General features: G+C 52.7%; 1 protein-coding gene across 2 annotated transcripts in view; it reads left to right on the top strand.

Moving 5' to 3' along the window:
• Nucleotides 1-1,980: 1,980 nt before the first annotated feature.
• The window catches only part of LOC101835570 (cholesterol 24-hydroxylase), a 28,949-nt gene continuing 15,011 nt past the window's right edge, over nucleotides 1,981-15,918 (top strand). Inside the window, exons 1-5 of one of the 2 annotated variants that reach the window (XM_040742518.1) lie at nucleotides 1,981-2,184; nucleotides 9,846-9,926; nucleotides 10,563-10,644; nucleotides 13,883-13,956; nucleotides 14,324-14,410. In XM_040742518.1, coding sequence (XP_040598452.1) covers nucleotides 2,066-2,184; nucleotides 9,846-9,926; nucleotides 10,563-10,644; nucleotides 13,883-13,956; nucleotides 14,324-14,410 — 443 coding nt within the window. In that variant the 5' untranslated portion in view covers nucleotides 1,981-2,065. The remainder of the gene's footprint in view (nucleotides 2,185-9,845; nucleotides 9,927-10,562; nucleotides 10,645-13,882; nucleotides 13,957-14,323; nucleotides 14,411-15,918) is intronic. The other variant, XM_005068343.4, reaches the window with a different exon arrangement.

Here is a 15,918-nt window from a genome sequence, read left to right as displayed (position 1 = left end):
TGTGTGTGTGTGTGTGTGTGATCTGACCCTGCTGAGCCAGAAGTCCCAAATGTTGTCTGATGTGTCAGAGGATACTGTTACCTCCCCCCTTCCTTAGCTTTTCCTGTGTGGACTGCCCACAGCCCATCAGAAGTTGGCCTTGCCTCCAGGGAACCTCTGTTCAGCGTCCAGGCAGACATGACAACACAAAGTTAGCTTCACACAGCTTGCGATGTCTTCCAAGCTCAGGATGGGCCTTCATAACTTGCCCCTAAAGCGATCATGCACGGGCCACTGTGTCCCCTCCTACAGTATAGTAGATTGAACCCAGGACCTTGCATTGCGCATTTACAGACAGGCACTAACCCAAGCACTAACGCTAGATTGCTTATCTTTTTTAAAGTTGCTTTCTCTGTATTGTTTTGGAGGCTGTCCTTATCTTTTTTAAAGTTTTAAGACAGGGTCTTAAGTTGCCCAGGCTTGAGAGTTCAAGGCCTAGATTTTTCTTTTTTTTAATTGAGACACTCTCCGTAGCCCTGGCTGTCTCTGTAGTCCTGGTCTGCTCTGCTTTCTGAGTGCGGGGATTCAAGGCGTGTCACTGCGCCCACCTGGTCTCGAACTTTTGATCCTTCCTCCAGTGTGCGCCATTATGCCCCACGCCTTTCTTCCACCCGAAAGCATGGAAGAAGTCTACACGCTCCTCGAAGCCTCATTCTCTCCCACCACACCACACGCCCCAATCCAGAAACTCTCACAAATGGCCAAACCAGATTGGCTGACCTTCCTCTGCCCCAGCAGAGGCCATCCGAGGTCCCGCCTGCGCACCTGCGACTGCCGCTCGCTACCACACGGGGGCGCAGTGGCAAGCTACATTCCACCAGTGCCACTCTCACCAGTCCTGGTTAGACTCCTGACTTCCCGACCTGCTCAGGCTGCGATGTCTTCTCCAGGCCGAACTCAAGCCCCTTCGGTACTGAGCACAGCTCCCAAAGCTCTCTGTCACCCTGCAACTCACCCGCCTCTGCCATGTCCCTCCTGGGGCCTGGTTCTAGTATGCCTGGAAATGTGGGTACCCAGCTCTCCTGTTTGTCAGTCTTCAAACCCCTCCAGGACCTATTCAAGGTGGGGTAGCCGGAAATCCAGCCCCTAGACTCTTTATCTGGTCTAGGAGAGTGCACATCTGGACCTCCTCCCCTCCGCGGCAGGCCACACTGAGCGTCGCCCCCCACCCCAATCCGGGAATTGAAACTCGGAAGTGAGACGTCCGAGGCGCGCTCCGCGCTCACACCCGATGGAAAGGCGGAGCGCGCACCAGCACACTCCTATGGACCATGATCCGCAGTCAGGATCAGGGTTTCTCCGGGTGTGGGGACTCCCGCGTCCCGCCTCTGGGTGGACGCGGGAGCACGGCGGGCGCACGGCTTGCACCGGCCGGCAGTGGAGGCGCAGCGCAAGGACATTTGGGGATGACCAACTTTCTTGCGCTGCGGTTTCAGGGAGAGGTTTGGGAACAGTCAGCGTACGACGGGATTTGGACGGAAGGGGTACGGTTTCCAGAAGGTTTGCTCGAGAAAGGAAGAGGCCTGGAACGCACGCGGAGAGGCATTTGGGGGTGCCAAAGGGGCGGAGCCAGCGGGCAGGATTTGCGCCACCGCCAGGGCAGAGTGTGCCCAGGAAGCCAGGTTGCCAGGACAACGCGTTCTGGGCGGGACCAACTTTGGGGCGGAGCCTGAACACAAGGGAGGTGAGAAGGGGCGGGGTCTTGGAGTCTGAGAAGAAAACGAGGTCGTGATTGGTGAATACTTCCTGCTCTGGGCGGGAACGGCGTGGCGGCCGGGGCCGGGCCTCGGGGAGGGCGTGGCTGTGCGGGGGCGGGTTCTGCAAGCCGGAGCCGGAGGCGGAGACGTGGTTGGCGGGTCCGCGTGCCCGGGGCGGGGTCGAGCCGGCGGGGGCGGAGCCGAGCGGCGGGGGCGGTGCTGGCGAGCGCGGGGCCTGGGGCCGAGGCGGCGCGCGGCGCTGACAGCTAGTCGGTCGCGGCCTCCGGCCCCCTCGGCACCCGGCGCCGACCCCGGCCGGGTCCGGAGCCATGAGCCCGGGGCTGCTGCTGCTCGGCAGCGCCGTCCTGCTCGCCTTCGGCCTCTGCTGCACCTTCGTGCATCGCGCTCGCAGCCGCTATGAGCACATCCCCGGGCCGCCGCGGCCCAGGTGAGCGGGGCGTGGGGGTGGGGGCCTGGCTGGGGAGCTCGATCCGGGGGGGTCTAGGGACCGTGTCCGAGCCCGCGTCCGGGCCGGGGGTCCAGCTTTGCCTTGTACGCGCGGCCAGCTGGGAGACGCAGGCCCGGAGAGGGGCGCTAACTATTCTTAGTAACAAATTACTCACAGCCGCAGTAGCTGCTGGGCGCCCATCGCGCTTGGCTGGGCCACACAAATGTGATGGCAGCGACAGTCCTGTCAGGTAGGCGCTGCTGTTACCCCATCGTTCAGACCTGGAGACTGAGGCGCCCGGAGGCGAAGTCAGTGGTCCAAGGTCACACAGTTGGTAAGCCTAGATTTAAACCCAGGTCAGCCTGCTTTCAAAGTGGGAATTGCTAACTTTGGGACTTGGACAGAGCCAACCTGTTCAAGTATAGAGCATTGTACTTCCGTCACATTTTCCCTGTGTCATTGTTTCTGCCCTGGGACATCCCATTTGTCCTCAGTATTTCCATCCCGTTCTTGGCCCTCACCCAGTTTACCAACGGCCCCCGTTACAAGCTGACCTTTCTTTTCCTTCTTGAGACAAGGTCTCTCTACGTAGCACTGGCTGTCCTGGAACTCACTATGTAGACCAGGCTGCCCTCAAACTCACAGAGAGATCAGTCTGCCCTCTGCCTCGCAAGTACAGGGACTAAAGGCGTGCGCCACCATGCCAGGCAAAAGCTTTCTGAATGAAGCTTAGAGTCAATGTGTTACGGCCGTGCCCCAGGGCTTCCCATCACTTTGGAACTGAAAAACCCAGTTCCACCTGAAGCATACTGCTTAGCTAGCACGGCCCCTGCTGAACTCACAGTCCTGCTCAACACCTGGCCCCTCTTGCCCCTCTTGCCCCCGGTCTGACCCTGCATCCCTCCATCGGACCTTTCTGTTCTCTTTCTCAGTCCTGTGGAAGGGGTCTTCAATCACCCTGTGTGAATTCTGCCTAGCCCTGTGTGACTGACAGGGCCACTACCCCTGAAGTCACCTTCCTCCTAACTGTCCCTGTCCCAGAATGTGAGCGCCAGGAGGGCAGAAATGCTGTGTTTGCTTGTGTGTCCCCAGTGCCTGGCATGTGGTGCTTGCTCAATAAATGGCTGTTGAACGGTGGTATTAGACACACTTCTTTTTTTTTTTTTTTTTTTTTTTTGGTTTTTCGAGACAGGGTTTCTCTGTGGCTTTGGAGGCTGTCCTGGAACTCACTTTGTAGACCAGGCTGGCCTCGAACTCACAGAGATCCGCCTGCCTCTGCCTCCTGAGTGCTGGGATTAAAGGCGTGCGCCACCAACGCCCGGCTAGACACACTTCTTAAGACCTCTGGGCATGAACATTCTGGATCTTGTGCATGGCAGCCTGAATTCCTCCTTCTGGACTCAAGAGTGACCTCTGTGGCTGGTGACATAGGGAGACAACTTTTCTTTCCCTCTGGCTCTCTGCCCTCCCTGTGCCCTCTTTCTGACTTTAGGGGGTCTCCCTGGGACCCCTATACCTTGCTTGGCACTTACGCCTTCCACTCCACCTACATGGGCCCTCCCCTGGCCATCATGGCTTGACTACAGTGCTAACCCCTTAGGGAGGGGGTCCTTCTGTTGAGCCCCTGAATGTACTGTAGTCATCCCATAGCTCTTAAGTCACCATGCCACCTCTGTTAGGTGTCTGTCTCGTTCACCGTGGTACCCTGAACGTCTCTCCCAGCAGCATCTGGCTCACGCACGTGATTCCAAGTTGGATGGTGGAATCTCCTGGTTCTGTTACTCACGTTGTCCATCCACAGTTCAGAAATGAACAAGCTTCTGTTGTCCTGACACTCTCTTCCCCTAAACTCAGGGGCTCCGGGCCTTTCAGAATTGTTTGGGCTGGTGTCCAGAGAAGGCAGATGTGAACTCCAGCCCCTCTATCTTAAAAACAAAACCAAAACCAAAAACCCCAAACATGATGTGATTCACACTTTAAAATCTATCCTTTGAAAGTGTTTAGCTGAGCCAGGGTTGCATAACCATCATCAGTAACTCTAGAACATTTCTGCCACCCCCAAGAAGAAATCCACTGTCTAGCATGCCCTGTCTCCCTGCCCCAGCATCCCTAGCACTGGCCTGCACCTGTCTCCATGGATGGCCTGGACTAGACACTTCATATGAATGGAGTCCCACAGGCTGGAACCGTTTGTGTCTCCCTCCTCTCACTTAGAACCATGAGTTCAAGGGTCATCTGTGGTCTTAGTTTGCTTCTATTGCTGTGATCAGAAACAATTTTGGGAGAGTTTTATTTCACCTTGCAGGTTGCAGTCCTGGAGGCAGGAACTGAAGCAGAGGCCACGGAGGACCACGGCTCACGGGCTCACTCCCCGTGGTACACTCAGTCAGCTTTCTTATACAACCCAGGAACACCTGAGTAGGGACTGCACTGCCCTCAGTGGGCTGGGTCCTCCCATGCCAATCACTAATCTGAGAAAATGCCCCACAAGCATGCCTGTAGGCCACTATGATGGGGCCACTTTCTCAACTGAGATTCCTTCTTCTCAGATGACCCCAGCTTGTGTTAGGTTGACAAAAACAAACAAAAACAAGCACAACCCAAACAATCTTCACCTCTCTTCTGTTTATGTTGTCATTCCCTCCATCTCTTACACCAGGGTCTGCTTGTGCCTTGCAGGTGTGTTGAGGGGGCTGACCACAGCCAGACTAGGCTCTTTAGAGGGTCAGCTGAGCAGTGCATGACTTCCAAGAATTTGCATTCAAACGGGGTTGGTGGTCCAATGTAACACTAAAGTAAATGAAAATTCTGCAGTGTCTTCTAGTACAAATAAGCAAGGCCCCGGCATTAAAGCTGGGACTCACAAACTGTGCCTGGCCACCCTGTGGTTGAGAGGAAACCTGTATGACAGCATCCATCCTTTGGTGCTCAGGGCTTTGCCAGTTTGCAAGCAAGGAGCCCTTTGTCTGCCAGAGGCAGCTGCTGCACCCCCGCCTGCCCTCCATCCTCCTCACTCTGCCGGAGGCCCTCCCCCAATGGCCTTCTCTGCTTTGAGTACAGCACCCCACTGCACTCATCTGTGTAAGAGCTGAAGACTGAAGCCACGCATTCTGATCCTACACAAACACTTCCTGTCTCTGTATTCCTCCGTCTCTGCTGTGAACTTCATCAGCCTCTGCTCGCCTGGTCCTGAACAGTAGGCATGTCTTAGCAGGGAAATGTTTCCTTTAACCTAGTTTTTGTTAATTTTTGGATCGGTATCTTGACATTGTCTCCTGGATGGTCTGATGGTGTCTTTGTTAGTCTTTTCTTCCCACTCAGAATTGCTGGTTCGTGAGTTGCCCCGGATGGGGACTGTTCCACAAATCATACACAGAGCTTAGTTGATGGGAGAGTGTCACTCTGGTCCTGTTATGTGGCGCCATCCAATGGGCTTTGAGTTCCCAGCTGAGCATCTTGGTTCCTCTGGTACAAGACACTCACATAGTTCTTACCTGCACACGTTTGTGGTAGACAGCCAGCTCCTAGCCATTGTGGTGACATCCCTCTAGTGACCTCTCAGGGGGACCTCCACGAGGCTACTGCTGTAGATCCATAGAGCTCTTAGATTGCCACCCGGCCAGTCACTTATGGGGGAAGCAGATGTACTGGGAAGTGTTGCCCTGTCTGCTTGCCTGCCTGCCCTGCCAATCTATCACCAGGGCTAAGACAAGTGACTTCTGTCTGGGTTGGGTCCCAGTGTTAACCTTTACAGTCTTTCCTGCTTGTTTCCCCGGCCAGGTCTTCCTACTTGTTTTCTCCCTTGTGCCCCCTGCTGGAGCCAGAAGGAACAGCCATTAGTTCTGATCATCTCCCCCACCCCCACAACCCCCCAAACCTTCCCAGGTTGCAGTTGACCTAGGTGTGACTTTGGATCAGACAGGCCCAGGAGAATAAAGAGGACCCAGACTCGCAGAGAGGACTCAAAACTGAGGACAGTATGCATAGCTTTAGGAGTGACGAGTAGATACAGCCCCACAGTGTGCGATGTCTAGGACACACCTTTGTCCGAGGCCCCTCACTGGGAGTGACCTCAGTTGCCATACACTTCCTGCTCCAGTGGGTTCCCCACCCCCTCTCCAGGCGGCTCTCTTGCCTTCTCCCAGCCATGGAGCCTCCCCCTCCAATCGCATGCTCGGTTTTTATTCTTGCCTCCCACTTCCCCAGCAAGTAGAGCAACTGGGGGGGGGGGAGTTCCTGCCCTGACCTCTGCTGCCCACCCCTGCCCCACCGTGCATGGGCACCTTCCAGCGGCTCTTGTGGGTGACCACTAAGGTCAGGCTGTCCCCCTGGCTCAATGACCCCCCAGCATCACTCCCTCCTGCCTGCACCACTGGTTTTCTTCTTTATCTTCCCCGTCTTTATATAACATGCTGTGCCAATCTCTGCCTTGAAAAAGCCTGTCTCTCCACTCTCTTGTCAACCCCCCCCGTTTCTGCCCCTGCAGCAAGACCTCTAGCAGAGCCTGCCTGTGGGCCTCTGGTCTCTCTCCCACTGACTCTGGAACTCACTCTCCTTAGTTTTGGCCCCTGCCTCTCTCTACCCATGTTGCTGAACCCAATGCTGGCCCCAGATACCTACTTCACCCCTAACCCCCATCCCTGCCCTGCAGACTGGGCGCCTTCTCTGCTCGCTCCTCTCTGCTGCTTTCTACCTGGTGGCAACTGCTCCATTGCTCAGTGTCGCTTTTTTCTGTCCCCATACATCCCTGTGGCTTCATCTGGGTACTGGCTGAAACATGGCACCTTCCTGTGAACCCTCAGCCCTGAGTTTAGCATGGAGTCTCCTCCAGATGTTATCCCCGCTTCTCCCTCTATGGCAGCGGTTCTCAACCCCCCTGATGCTGTGACCCATGTCATGTGACGCCCCACCACAAATGACTTTCCTTGCTACTTCATAACTGTAACTTTGATCGTAGTGTAAGTATCTGACATGCAACCCTGTGGAATCGCGACCCTGTAGGTTGAGAATGACTGCCACAAGCCCCTCTTTCTTGGTCCGCAGACTGGCACAAGCTAGTGGGCCCACAGCCACACTTCCGACTTCATCTGCCTGTCTCAAGTTGTTGGTCCTGAGACAGGAAAGGAAAGGAAAGTAGCTCATGGGGTCAGGTACCCCAGGTTGGGGGATGCTCATAGGGAAAGAAATTAAGCCAAAAAAGTGAGGAACCTTTGGGAAACTGAGGCACAACTTTCCTGGTAATTCTTGGGGCTTGTGTGGAGCACATGACCCACAGATGTCCCATGGTTTGCAGAAGCAGGGTCACTGATGGTTCCTGCTCCTCCTGCAGGCAGAGCCAGAGAAGGCCCCGGCACAATTGCAGAGTATGCATGATTGCTCTGAGCCTCAGGCCTGGTTCATCACCTGAGCAAATGGTAGATCCCCCTCAGCTGGCTTCCCAGGCTGTCACTGAGCACCTCTGCACCTTGGCTCTGTCTTTATCTCTCCCTGGCCCTGCCCTAGACTGCTGCTCTTTATCGCTAAACCCCTGGTGCCTCTGGTTTTGCTCTGGGCCTTGACCTGCCCTCACTTCTGATGTGGCGAAAAAGGATCCATTTAGGACCATTTCAGACCCTCTCTGTGCTTTGCTTAAAACCCACCAGTGACCCACACCCCACCAAGGTCACAGTCCACAGTGCCGTCCAGCGTCTGTGTCCCCTTTCGCCGTCCCCGTCCCCCCCCCCCCCCCCCCGCCGTGGTGGTGCGTCTGGCACCACTTCCTTTTCTAGCACTCTGCTCTGGCGTGCAAATCTGCTTGCACACGCCTACCTCGGGGCCATTGTACCTGCTGCTCCCATTGTGTGTGTGATCTTCCCCCATTTGTCTGTGTGCCTAGCTCTCTCCAAGCTTCTGTGTCCAGCTCACATGCCACCTTCGTGTGTGTGTGTGCACTGAAGTGTGCATGTGTATGTGTGTAGATTCAAGTGTGCATGTGTGCACTTGAGTGTGTGCATGTGTATGTGTGTGCATTCGAGTGTGCATCTGTGTGTGTGCATTTGTCATCTGTGTGTATTGTATGCATGTGTGTGTGCACGTAGAGACCAGAAATGTGAGATGTGTTCTTCAACCACTTCCTACCGTGTTTCTTGGGGCAAGGTCTCTCACTAGCCTAGATCTCCACATTTGGACACACCGGTAGCCAGTAAGCAGGGTGTTGTCCCCGATGCCTCACTTTTTTTTTTTTAACACACCCTCATGTTCCATGGCATTCTCTTTAACAGCTGAGCTAGCTCTCAGCCCTCCAGTGAGCCTGTAAAGGAGATGTTCCCTATCTGTATAAATGTCACCCTACACATACCTGTCCCTGTTGCTCTGATGATCTAGTTATCCATCACCACTCAGGCATCTGTGCTGCCCTTGGGGTTCTGACAGGACGCACCCTCAGCTGCAGCCTCTAAGAGCACCTCCTGTACACATTCACTGTGTTCCCTTAAAAAGGGCCCCGCCCACCTCCCATCCTCCTCTCTCTTTCTTTCTCTCCCTCTCTCTGTCTGTTCCCCTTCCCTCTCTCCTCCCCTTTCCTCTCTCCTACTGCTCCTGTCCCTGGAGGCCGGTCTCTCCCCTCCCCTTCTCCCCTTTATGATCCCTCTCCCTAATAAAAAGCCCCTCTGATTGAACCCTGTCTTGTGGCGTTTTTCTCTCTCATGCCCATTTTCTTCAATTACAACCACCACACCATCTGGAATCTCTAGCCCAGGTTGACTTAAACATTATGTGGCTGAGGATGGCCTGATTTCTGACCCTCTCGCCTCCCCTACGCCGTCCCGAGTCCTGGGATTCCAGATATGCACCACCATACCTAGTTTATGTGATCCTTAATTTCTGTGGGACCAGGGACTTCATGCATGTTAGGCAAGCACCATGCCAGCCAAGTCACATCCCCAGCCTAACGCCTTTTCTGTGTCACTAGATTCTCTGGTGTCTTATTTTAGTATATGCACTGCCAAAGCAGGACTCTCTGACGTATTATTTACTTTCTTTTGGTCTCTTCCTGAGTTCTATGACCTAGAATACTCCAGCTGTAATTTCACTGCAGCTCATCCAGGAGGCCTCTGAGCAAAGAGGAATAGAATCACACAGCATGTGCCCTTGAAAAGCACATCAAGGTGACAAGCGGGTGGGCTTATGATGCTCACACGGAAGTCGACATTCAGTGTCCCCTGCCGAGAAGCTGTGGGGCCATCCTGGTGCCTGCTGTACACTCCAAGCAAATGGCTTCCCCACACCCGTCTCTACCCATCTATAAATAATGATGATGGGGGTGGGGAAAAAGAAATAATAATGATGATGATGGTTATGGGGTATGTAACCTGGCCAGGTGATGCTAGGGATTATGGGTAAGGCTTAGTGTGGGGCCTGGCACTTGAATCTCCCATGAGTGTCAGAGGCCACTGAGTCCTTCCCCGGTGCCAGCTCAGGACAAAAGGGACAGGGGTACGGCTGCTCTCTGAGGAAGCCTTTGGTCTATTGCACCATGCTTCACCATCAGCACCTTCACCCGATGCCCTCAAGCCAGAACCACGCCTCCCCCAGACCCAGTTCCCAAGATGGCCTCACCTGCTCCTGAGAGGGAAGCCTTTGAGGGTGACCACAGCCAGGCCTGACGTCTCCCTTTCTTCTAGCTTCCTCCTGGGACATCTCCCCTACTTTTGGAAAAAGGATGAAGATTGTGGCCGTGTGCTTCAAGATTTGTTTTTGGATTGGTGAGCCCCAGCTTGTCTCTTGTTCTTGCCCTGGGTCTCTCAGTGGGAACCCCATTTTGTCTAACCCAGCACAGAAACTCTCAGTCTGCCTACCCTGCCCCAAGTCACTCCCAGTCCCTATGCCAGGTCAGTTCCTCCCAGCTGGGCACTCCTGGCACCTGACCTTACCCTGGACACTCCTGCCTCGGCAGCATCCCTGAGCACAGAGGCACATAAGGCAATGTGAAGCCTGAGGAGCCTTAGAATAGCTGTTAGGATCTCTAAGACTCAGTTTCCTCATTAGCAAACTGGCTGGGCGTGCAGGTAACAGTTATTGTTTGGGGTGTTATTCTCTATTTTCCAAACACTTCTGAATGTATGATATTGTTTAATTCCTGGCACAAACTTTTGTGGGCGGAGGAGGGTACTTCAGCTCTTCTTGTGTGGATGTGGAAAGTGAGTTAGTTTAAGGGAATCCCGACTTAGCGATGCGTTAACCGCAGAGAAGAGACACATATACCCCACCAGGCCTCCTGCACCCCAGAAGAAACCCTTCAACCAGGGCTTAGTGACTCTCGGAATGGGATGTCTCTGCTCCTCCTGACAGTGGGGTGACGGTATTCAGGCCTGGGGAATGATAGTCACTTTGTCTCCTAGGGCTAAGAAGTATGGTCCTGTTGTGAGAGTCAATGTCTTCCACAAAACCTCAGTCATCGTCACGAGTCCTGAATCAGTCAAGGTAGGAGCTGGTTCCCTTTTCCTGGTTTGTGGGTGACATTGGGCCCCAGAGACTAATATGACCCTTCTAGCTGACCTCTTTTGAGTCCTCTCCAAGCAGGCTTTTCTGTGTAGTCCAACCACATGATATGCTTAATCTTCCCAGAGGTGGGGCTTAAGTTCTCCACTGATAGAGGAGTGTGGACCCTGTTGGTACTAGGGAGAGTTGGTACTAGGGACTCCCTAGAGGAATACATTCAAATATGACCTGGGCAAGTGACTTCATTTTTCTGGGCCCCGGATTCCTTCTTCACCTGTAAAGCAGCGATGATGACCTCTCACAGGTGACTTCAGAATGGGGAGGAATAGATGTGTGTGAGTGTGAGCCCTCTATCCATGCCTGGCACACAGCAACACCTCAATAGATGGCACTGTTCCTAGTGGACTTGTGGGTGTGGCTCTCTGCATGCAGAGTGGCTGTGGTGACCCAGAGAGAGACAAAGTGCAATTCAGGATGTGCGTGCATGTGTGTGTTTAAGATTTATTTTGTAATCTGTGTATATTTGTGCATCTGTGTATGGGTATGTACCTGTGAGTGCAAATATCTGCCCAGTCCAGAAGAGGCCTCGTATCCCCCGGAGCTGGAGTTACGGGCAGTTGTGAGCCACCTGACCCAGGTGCTGGGAATTAATCTTGGGTCCTTTGTGAGAGCAGTGAGTGCTCTTAACCTCTGAGCCAGATCTCCAACCCAGTGTTAGTGGGTTTAGCTTTGTATTGCTTTGGGTAATGCTGGGAATAGAGCCCAAGGCCTGGGTCTTACAAGGGTGTCACTACTGAGCACCACCCCCAGCCCTAAGCTAGAACTTCATGGACAATATCAAGAAACACACTTGACAACCCTGACATCAAGAACAAAGTTAAAAATAATTTAAGAATGTGAATTCCTCTGGTATGCTGGTGCATTCCTCTAATACCAGCACCCTGGAGACAGGAAGAGGGTCTATATGAGTTCAAGGCCAACCTGGCCTGCATAGTAAGAACCAGGCCAGCCAGAACTACAGAGTGAGACCCTGTCTCAAAACAAAACAAAACATTTTTGTCATTGTTTCACTTCCTTAAAGGATTCCAGACTTCAGCTTGATAAGTGACTTCCCTGCAGATGAGTTTGGTCCTTTCCAGCCTTGACTGGAGGTCTGTAGCATAGTCTAGAACAGACCTGACTCGGGTCTATGAGGGAAGAGATATCCTGTGGCCTCTCCCAAAGGCATTGTGTTTGAGGTTGGTATGCTCTGGGCCTGGGCAACTTCAACTACCTGTGGTGTGTGTGAGCCTGGAGACCCTCAAAGCCAATGGCTGTCCTTCATTCTGTCCCCTCAGGTTTTGCAGTGTCACTGGGTGTGCAGGATGCAGCCCTTAGGATCTCTATTTGCACATAGCTTCCCTCCAGAGTGTTGTCCTGAAACTGCCAGCCTCCTGCAGTCGGCCTGGAGCCTGGCCCCTGACTGTGCCACTCAGCACAGCTACTGGGCTATGTAGGCCTCCTTTAGTGTCTTTGTCCTGGAATTGACTGTCTGGAGAGCTAGGACGGCCCTCAGTCACTATGCCCTCCTCGCCTTGCTTTTCTGTCCTTCTGGTTCACAACGCCATATGTCCTGTCCGAGCACCTGAAGATACACACTTTCTACATTCTCTTTTGCCCAGTTTTCTGGTTATTTACTGCAGGGGAGGAAGTCCCTAGCTTTACTGCCCCAGCTGGGACATCAGTAGAGGTGACTGGAACAAGAGGTAAGGTGTGTGTGTGTGGGTCCTTGTGTATCTCCCTCACCCCCAAAGCGCTATTCAGTGGTCGGTCATGAATCCTAGCAGGCTGTGGGGGATTCCTGGTGGTAGCACCTCATGTGGGGGATCTTTGAGAGGTGGCATTTGCTGTCATGGTCTTGGGTGGTCAGGGTGATGACAGACTTGATTTATAACGTGTGTGGTCATGGGGCTGAGCTCTCTGGATTGGATGAGAGACTCTAATGTCTCTAATAGTGCAAAGTCAGCCACCTCTAGAGTTTCCTGTCAGCTGAAAGCTTTTGGTATGAAACTGCAAGGCGGAGCCCACAGAAGCTTGTAGCCCTGGTTGTTGTAGAGAAGTTCCCAATTCTTCCCAGAGCTCCTGGGACCAAACTTAGTCCCTGACGGGACCCTGTGGACTCCACTGCCCACCCCGCTACACGCATGATGGCTGGGATGTACCTCAGAACCCAGAGTTGTTATTTCACTTGGCTGCAGATTGTCTGGTTCAAATCCTGTGTCCACCACAAACATGACCTTGCTTCAGCTTTTGTTGTTGTGTTTTTTTGTTTTTTGTTTTGACACAGAGTCTAACATAGGCCAGACTGGTCTCAAACTCACTACATAGCCAAGGATGACCTTGAACCGCTGATCCTCCTGCCTCCATCTCCGTGTGCTGGCATTACAGGTGTCCACCACCATATCCACCTTCTGCAGGGCTGGGCACTGCAGATCCCAGGCTTTGTGTTCCCTGAGCAAGCACTCTACAGACTCAGCAACATTCCAGGTCCCTTGTGCTGGTTTCAAATCTCTGTTTTTCCATCTGTGTGTACGGTGATCATAAAACAGCTTGTGTATCTGAGAGCTGGTGGAGCAGGAAGTGGACTGCCGGATGTCGACGTGTCCTTGGCATCTATTGAGCACTTGCTGTGTACCAGGCACTGTTTTCAGCTCTTTCGCTGCAGAGCTGGCTTACTGCTCACTACAACCTGGACCAGGCAGGCGCCTGTCATCATCGTCCTCAGACAGGGACCAGCTCATGCAGGGGGAGGCGTTCGCAAATACGGAGCAATGCTGAGCCCAGCTCAAGTCATTGTCTACTGGGCTCCACTGCCCCAGAGGCTGTCACTCCAGAAAGTCCTTCTTCCTGTGACGCTGGCTTGGGGCTGACGTCAGAGGACACACCCGAGGGGCTCTCCTGTGTCAAAGGTTCACAGGAGTGGGGCTCTTTCACACTGCCTTGGAAGGCATGGTGTGTGGTCCCACGCCCACTCCAGCTGGGTGGTCACAGGACAAGTCCCAGCATCTCTGCACCCCTTTCTTTATCCCTCTACAGTTAAAGACAGGCTTCCTGGTATGTGACCAACGTCCACTTGGTCATGTGTTTGTTATATTCCCTTTGGGGCTGGGGCTTAGCTGGTGTCAGCACGCTGCCAAGGGCAACCTCTCATGGATTGTGTTGTTTTGGGGGGAATATTTAGAAGTTCCTGATGTCCACCAAGTACAACAAGGACTCCAAGATGTACCGTGCGATTCAGACTGTGTTTGGGGAGAGGTAAGGACTCCGGGAGCAGCACACATGATGGCTGCCCCGTGCCTGGTGGCTCCACTCTTGGCATTGGCATTTAATGCCTCTTTCCCCTCTGGGGGCAGATAGGGACATGGGCGTTTGTTGATGCTAAGACACAGGGCCGCCTCGCTTGTTTATTTTCTTAGACTGATATATAAAAATGGCATGCTTGTAGGATGCACATGAGGTTTTGAACGCACATCACACTTCCTTTTTATTGTGCTAAGTGGACTGTCTCACCCACTTTGACACAGTGTGAGGCAGCCATCACCCCACAGGTGACCCCGTGCCCGCTGAGCAGTCCCTCCTGCTTTCCACCTTCCTTCTGGCACCCAATTCCTGTCTCTTGCAGACTATTTGGCCAGGGCTTGGTGTCTGAATGTGACTATGGGCGCTGGTACAAGCAGAGAAGAGTCATGGACTTGGCCTTCAGTCGCAGGTGAGCATGCTGGGATGGGACAGGCCCTGCTTCGCCGGGGTGGTGCTAGCTGGAGAGGGCTCTTCAGTGGGGAGGGCTCATTCAGCTGGAGAGATATAGGGGACATCGGAAGTCAAAAAGGATAACTGAGTGAAGCCCCCATTTAGCCAGCTTGGGAACCAGGTCTGCATGACCCTAGTGGCCAGAGGTGGGAACAAGTGTGGAGTCCCTACTATCCAAAACCACCCCACCTCAGACTGTGGGTTTACTCTATTTATTTATTTATTTATTTATTTTGGTTTTTACGAGACAGAGGTTCTCTGTATTGTTTCGGAGGCTGTCGGTCCAGCCTGGCCTTGAACTCACAGAGATCCGCCTGCCTCTGCCTCCCGAGTGCTGGGATTAAAGGCGTGCGCCACCACCACCCGGCTACTCTATTCATTTTTTAAAATAAAATTCTTGGTGATACTTTTTAAACAATAGCTTTTATTGACTTATGCATCACATTTCACATACTTCTCTCATTTGTATCATTCAGCAATTTTTAGTCTTCATAGATTTGCACCACTATCACCCCTTAATTCCAGTCACCACTGTGTCTGGACTGTTGACATTCCACACACATGGATCAACACAGTGTGCAGCCCTTAACGTAAGGCTCCTCTCACCAAGAACGATGCTCATGACCTGTGTTGACACTTAGTTCCTTGTTACTGAGTAATGCCCCACCACATGGTAGGCGTACAGATTTCATGAACAGTGACACCAGGACACATCGACACTGGTTTTCATGTGGACATGTGCCTTTGTTTCCTTTGGGTATAAACAACCATTTGTAGTCATGGGGTAGCATGCTGAGTGTGTGTTTAAGGTTCTGTGAGAGGTAATGTTTTACTTGGATACAATTTCAAATTTATGAAAATGTCTTTTATTCACATTGACTTGTTGTTAGAACCATAATTTCATTCTCTGTCTGTGTGTATACATGTTTATTGTGTGGGGCATAGTGGTGCATGCCTGTATCTACAGTACTTAGGAGAATGAGACAGGAAGACTACAAGTTCTAGGTTAGCCTGGGCTACGTTCTGAGACCCCGTCTCAAACAAAAGAACTATACATATATGTATATATGAATCATTATCTATAGATAACTTGCCTACATACAGACACATACATACATATGTATTTGGTATTCATTCTATGATGTGTGTATAGGTTTATGTAATTTCCTTTTCTTGTTCATTTGGTTTTGTTAGGGTCTCACTAAGTAGCTCTGGCTGTCTTGGAACTCACTATGTAGATCAGGATGGCCTCAAACTCACAAATGATCTGCCTGCTTCTGCCTCCGCCTCCTGAGAGCAAGATAGGCACACCATCCTTCGGCTTGGGCTTGTTTGTGATCTCCTTGTGATGATCTGGGTCTGTTTTTGTAGAAACAAGAATCATATCCCAGGGTGCATGCGGATGGTCTGCCCCAAGATGGCCATGCTAACTTTGTTTAGGGTTAGGATGAGGGGTCCATCAGGCTT

Source organism: Mesocricetus auratus, unplaced genomic scaffold (assembly GCF_017639785.1).
Source record: "Mesocricetus auratus isolate SY011 unplaced genomic scaffold, BCM_Maur_2.0 Super-Scaffold_15014, whole genome shotgun sequence".
Classification (NCBI taxonomy): Eukaryota; Metazoa; Chordata; class Mammalia; order Rodentia; family Cricetidae; genus Mesocricetus; species Mesocricetus auratus.
This window is presented reverse-complemented; position numbering and strand designations above follow the sequence as displayed.